The sequence below is a fragment of the Tupaia chinensis genome, unplaced genomic scaffold (assembly GCF_000334495.1).
Source record: "Tupaia chinensis unplaced genomic scaffold, TupChi_1.0 Scaffold143599_1, whole genome shotgun sequence".
NCBI classification, from domain to species: domain Eukaryota; kingdom Metazoa; phylum Chordata; class Mammalia; order Scandentia; family Tupaiidae; genus Tupaia; species Tupaia belangeri.
Window position 1 is genome coordinate 156556 of NW_006203445.1, and position 6262 is coordinate 162817.

The 6262-nt window shown below is 36.1% G+C and overlaps 1 protein-coding gene across 6 annotated transcripts in view; it reads left to right on the forward strand.

The window, feature by feature from the left end:
* MAST2 (microtubule associated serine/threonine kinase 2) overlaps window positions 1-6262 on the forward strand; it is a 158334-nt gene that overhangs the window by 44832 nt on the left and 107240 nt on the right. For 4 of the 6 annotated variants that reach the window (XM_014582430.1, XM_027766588.1, XM_006164222.2 and 1 more), the window contains exon 3: window positions 2872-2903. In XM_014582430.1, the coding sequence (XP_014437916.1) occupies window positions 2872-2903 (32 nt within the window). The remainder of the gene's footprint in view (window positions 1-2871; window positions 2904-6262) is intronic. The other 2 variants (XM_027766587.1, XM_027766589.1) reach the window with 1 other exon arrangement.

The window sequence follows — 6262 nt, forward strand, 5'->3', positions numbered from 1 at the left end:
GTGGGAGCAGGCACAGCCTAAAGAGGAAAACCCTCAAAAAAAAAAAAAAAAACTTTAGCAGTACAAATTATCCAGGTTGTAGATTATCAAAAGATCAACTTAATAAAGTCCACATTAAAAATAAATTTTTTTCTTGTCTGTTTCTTTAAGTGGAAACAAAGTTTTCTTCTTGATCCCTCTGGAATTGGAAAATATTTGGGAATATTCTTATTTTGTGGGAGAAGGATTATTTGCATAAGTTCAATAATGTTTGTTGCATTGATTCAGAAATAAGAAACACTCATTATTGGACAGGACTTTGGCTGGAATATCATATCTGAAGATTAATTAGAAAACTATGGAACTAAGGTGGATCTCAGTTAAGCTAACAGAAGCTCTTAGAGAGATGACCTGGTACCATAAATAGTTCTGCCTGGTGGAGAGGATCAGAGAAGATACATGAAAGAATGTATAACATAAAATAACCTGGACTTTTCCAGCCCAGCATTGTAATCAGTAGAGATTGCAAAAGAGCAACCACACCAGAGAATTATCTTGAGAAAGACTTTGAAGAAAGAAAGAGAGACGAATCTTTGCTAGCAGGTGGTATAACATAGAATACACTTGGGCAGGGCTGAATTGAGAAGGTATATGTGTGACTAGTGTGCTGGGCATTTGCTTTTCAACAATTTGAGTAGTTGACATGTAAATATTTTCTCAATAATATTTAAAAACATACTGTTTCTGTTGTTATAGAGTCACAAACAAAATTATACAAAATTATAAGAAATATTTTGAAATTTTGAAAGTTATTTATTAACTTTCAAGAACTATGGAGTATGATTTAAAATTTTTTGATATGTAAAGTAAGTGTTTGTGGAAAAATGTAAAAAAAAAAAAAAAAGATTAATGAACTACAAGCTGGCTCCATAGTCTGGTGGTTAAGGCAGCAGGATCCCACATGGCTTACTATGTGGTTCAAATCTCAGCCTTTGTGGCTTGAAAAACACACCAGGCATCTGTGTGTGTGTGTGTGTGTGTGTGTGTGTGCGCGCGCGCGCGCGTGTGTGCCCCCCAAATTCCAACATAGTGGACAAAGGGAGGGGGAGGGCTTACAGAGGAGCCATGCCACCTTGGAGCGTGCTTTCTCTTTCCCATCTCTCTGTCTCTCTCTCTCTCTCTGGAGTGTATGTACCCTCTGGCAAAATTAGAAAAAAAGAAATGACTCTGGTCTTGGGGTCAGCAGGGGGTGTGGTGGTTGGGGGATGACCCAAAGTGAAATACATCCACATTGGTGATTCTCTCAGTTTTTATAATGTTGACTGATGTCAGCAGATGAATATAAGTTAAGTATCTCCTATTTGAAATGCTTTAGATCAGAAGTGTTTTGGACTCTGGATGTTTTTGGATTTTTGAATATTTGTACATTTATAATGAGATATCTTGGGGATGGTACCCAAACACAAGATTTATTTATGTTTAATATATGCATTATATATGTGGAGTCTTTTAAAAGTTTGTGGAAAATTTATACTATGTGAAACCTGTGCATGGATTTCAAGTTTTTTGCAGAAAAATAAACTTGTACTTTAATTCTGTTTTTTTTTTTCTTTATGAACTTCTCAAAGTATCTTCTTGAAGGTAATTTTTTAAAGAATTATTTAAATTTATTTATTTATTTGTACGTACGTACGTACATACATACATATCAGAGAGAAAGGGGTGGGGAATGAGAAAGCTAGCTGTCAGGTCCAGGACTCGAACTGCGATCAACCATATGGGAATCCAGCATCCATAACCACCATGCCACCAGCCAGCCCTATCTCAAAGGTAATTTTATTCAGTATTTTTGTATTGTAGTGTTTTGATTGTAAACCATTACATGAAGTAAAGTGTGGAATTTTTCCCTTGTAGCATCATGTCTATGTTCAAAAAGAATGAGGTTTTGGAGTATTTCAGATTTTGAATTTTTGGATTAGGGATGCTCAGTCTATACATATAATGTGAAACTACATTCATGTAATTTTGAAACACATGAAATAAAACTAGTAATTATATTTATAAAGTGTTACAAAATTGAAATAAAACTGTTCTTATATAAAAAAATATATTTATAATAAAATATAAGGATACATATTTAAAAACCCCAACAAATTAAGAATCATTAACTGGGGGCTCTGGCAGGTGGCGTGGTGGTTAAAGGCACTGGATTTCCACATGGCCCACTGGCCTGGCAGCTTGCTTTCTCCCTTTCCCTTTCTTTTTCTATGTTTCTCTCTGGTCAGATTAAAAAATAATGATAACAAATGGGATTAAATAAATGAATAATTCTTAAAAAAAAAAAAGAGTCATTAACTGGGGACTGGTAGGAGGTAAACTTGATATTGATAGATTTGGGAAGAAGACCCAGAGGTCCAGCTATTATTGTGAGGGATTATTTCTCATGCTAGTGGTGTGTGTAGTTATCTTTTTTTTTTTTTTTTAAACACGTCTTTATTTCTCTAAAATGTTTTCCAGTTACTTACCACCCCCCCCTCCCAATTATCATTTCATTCCTTTTATAATCCCGCTGCTAATGATGTGAATCTTTTACAGTTCAGCAGTAGTTAGTGGCTGGCCCAGAGTGCCTGAAATCTACTAGGAAGCTGGTTCCATCTAGTGGGAAAGATATTGCAAGTTTTCTATAAGACATTTCTTTTAGAAAGGTAGAGGTAATGGTTATCCTTACTGCTCTTTATTAAAATTTAAGAGACAAAGGAAAAATTTATCATTTAGATTTATTTAGTCTTTGCCATTATGACTGTAGTGCTGTAAATTTTCTAGGACTTTTAGGCAGACCTGTAGGACTCAGATGGGTCTCTATTTCTAACTTGTATATATTTTGTTTTTCAGAAGGAGTTGAGCCTTCCAAGAAGAGGCAGCTTGTAAGTAAATTATTATTACCATTAAGATTATTATAATGATCTCCTGCATAGAAATCCCTCTTGAGGGATGCTCTCAATATCTTTTATAGGAATCACATTCAAGAAGTGTGTGTGTGTGTGTGTGTGTGTGTGTGTGTGTGTGTGTGTGTGAACTTGAATTCTACTGGGCCAAGGAATCCAATGGACCAGCTGACCTGCTAGGTCAAACCTCACCTCTTTCCTGTCCCTCCCTAGCTCAAATCCCCTTCACGGTCTTAATTTTTGCCTAGCATTTTAGGAGAGCTGTCACTTAAATATCCCTCGCAGTCTTATACTTGTTTTCGGATTTTCGGAGTTTTAGTAGACTCAAACTCAGAAGGCAAAGATGTTAAGACTGAAATTTGCATTTATGCTTGTCCCATAACTCGGTACTGAAAGGAGAGAGATCAGTGTTTCTGACAAGTTAGAGCAAAGGCAGCTAAATTTGGAGACAAAATTGAAATAGGTTCTTAACCTGTTGTTTTAATTTTGCCTCCAAGGTTGGGGGAGATTGGTAAATAGTCTTTGTTCCTAGATTTTAATTTCTCATATTTTCTTGGACTGCTTTTTTCTCTAAGAATTCTATTGGGACAGTATTAGAAACATGGCTTATCCGGGACCAGCAGTTAGCATAATGGCTATGTCGCTGGATTCCCACATAGTCCACCGTGATTTGTGTCCTGGACCCGGTGGCTTAAAACTCACGCCGGGCACGTGTGCGTGCGTGCCCAAGGTCCCGAGAGGAGAAGGGAGGAGAAGGGATTGTGGTGTTGCTATCCCCCTCGGGGGTGATTTTTTGCTTTCTGTCTCTCTGTCTCTCTCTGTCTGGTGATCGCATGCACCCTATGGCAAAACAAAACAAAAAAACAAAAACAAAAACCTTTCCAAAAAAAAAGAAATATGGCTTATCAGAATCATCTGAAGTGTTTGTTAAAATACAGCATCTAAACTTACCTTATTACAGTCTCCATTTTGGAGACTAGGAACCTGCATTTTATACACCTACGCCACACCACACCCAAACCCACCATGGTTTACCAAATTTGGGAAACACTTTTCTTCTTCAGACTTCTGGGGAATTCAAGCTATGATAAAACAAGGCTTTGAAACTTTTAAAAAAGAAACTTGAAATGTAATTGATGATATGACAATATTCATATTTATTTAAGACTACCACAAATATACAAAACATACACATTTTTAAGAAATTTATGAAGCTCAGTAAATCTTTCTGTTACTGTCATTTTAGGAGCTTGTTTTATAAAAATTCGTTAATAACTAAATTGTCCCCTGAGAATTTTGTAAAGCCTCTTTGGCTGGTTTATGAATACACATTGTGGTTTGATATAAAGAGACTTTAGTATAAATTAGAAAACTGTCTTGGCTGTGCCACTTAAGTAGCTTTGTAAACTTAAGCCAATTACTTCACCTCCTTAAATCTCATTTGCCTTATCTATATATTATTGGGTTTTATTGAAAAGTCCCAATGCATTTAAAAAAAATTGGGGGGGGGATAGGTTTTTGCTATCTGATGCGTGCACTCCCCATAAAGACAGAGAGAGACAGAGAGACAGAAAGCAAGAAATCACCTCCCCCCCCAGGGGGTTGACCATGCTACAATCCCTTCTCCTCCATTCTTCTCTCAGGATCTTGGGCTTGCAAACACATGGCCCAGTGGGAGTTTAAGCCACTGGGTCTGTGACTTGAACTGCAGTTGACTACATGGGAGTCCAGGATCATAGCCATTACGCCAATTGCTGGTCCCAAAGTCCTGATGCATTTTTACACAGAAAAATATGTCATGACTTTTCTGACGACACAGTATAAAATGAAGATCATGATACCTGCTTCTCCTCCTTATTAATGCTATTAGAAGGGTATTTAATATATGGGATAATGTTTTATTACTTATATTCTTATTCTAGGAGGCATTACTTTAGAATTCTTATGAACACATTGGGTTAAATTTGGATACCTTCTCTTATTTGAGAGCCATATTTCTTCCTTTGAATTTGTTTTAGTTGTGGACTGAAGTTCTAGCTTCACAATGGTCCTGAGTCTTCTCTGAACTGGGCTAGGGTGCCCCAGGACTCCCAGGGGAGAGATGTACTGGGTAGGTGTGCGTAACTGGTAGGGAGTGGCTCTTCAGCGTTAAATTCAGCAAGTCTTTCTGCTTGTCACTTCTGTATTATTCCTGGCAGACGCCTTTTGCATTACCCATTTCAGGCTTACAGGTCTTTGCCATTGGCATATTTTTTCTAGTATACTTCATGGGCAAAGAGAAATTTGGAGTTTGCAACTATGAATAGTTTGATGTTCTTTTCTCTTGCGAGTCAGTTTCAGTTAACTTAGCATAGTTTTTTAACATAGCTGAGTGATATTAGATAAATAAAGATCAGTCATTTTGGAGGCTCTCAATTGTTATTTTTCTGCATAATATGGAAGTTGCTTTTTAATGTACAATAACTCAAAAATGGATTTCTAGACATGTGATAGTTTGTCATTATGCAAAATATATACTCTTCAACTCCAAAAGTAATTCCTCTAATGTTTCCAAATTGGTATGTGGAAATAAGGCGTAGAAAGGAAGAGTTTGGGCTTATGAGCCAGGCAGACCCGGATTTGAGTCCTGGCACTACTATTTCCTAGGTGTGTTTTGGTAAAACAGGTTACTATATTTTTGTCTATGTGCTTCCCTCTATTTTTTTTTTTTAATTTTATATGTTTTTATTTTTAACATTAATATGCTATACATCATTACAGTATACAAAATGAATTTTTCATCCAAAATACATTGTTTGTTGGCTCAATCAAGTACATCAACATATGTGTTATCAACAAACAAGTTTTTTCTCTTTTTTTGCCTTCCTTGATTCCCTATCCCTAACCCTCTGCCCTGTCCAACCCTCTTCCCATTGTCTCTGTTATCCCTGTTTGCTTTCTTTTTTTTTTTTTTTTATTTTATTATCATCATAATCTTCTTTCTATTACACTAGATTACATATAACTTTACATTGACTTCCATTGCTTTTTCAAAATGGGATGCCATGCATGTCAGTCAATACAGAGATATCAATCTCCCCGCTTTATCATTCAATATCTTTTCCATGCTTTTCCCAATAATTGTTATTATTATTTTTTTTAAACAATCAATCACTATTTCTCATTTTTGCTTATTAAAAAGACTTCACCCATCATGAAATACTTCCCATACCGGTTCAGTTGAGAATACTATACATGTCATCATCAACAGGTAATAAACCATATCTATTTCTCATTACCATCCTGCCTCTCTATTGTTCACTGCTGTCTTTATCCTCTTCTCTCTCCTTTTTTTTTTT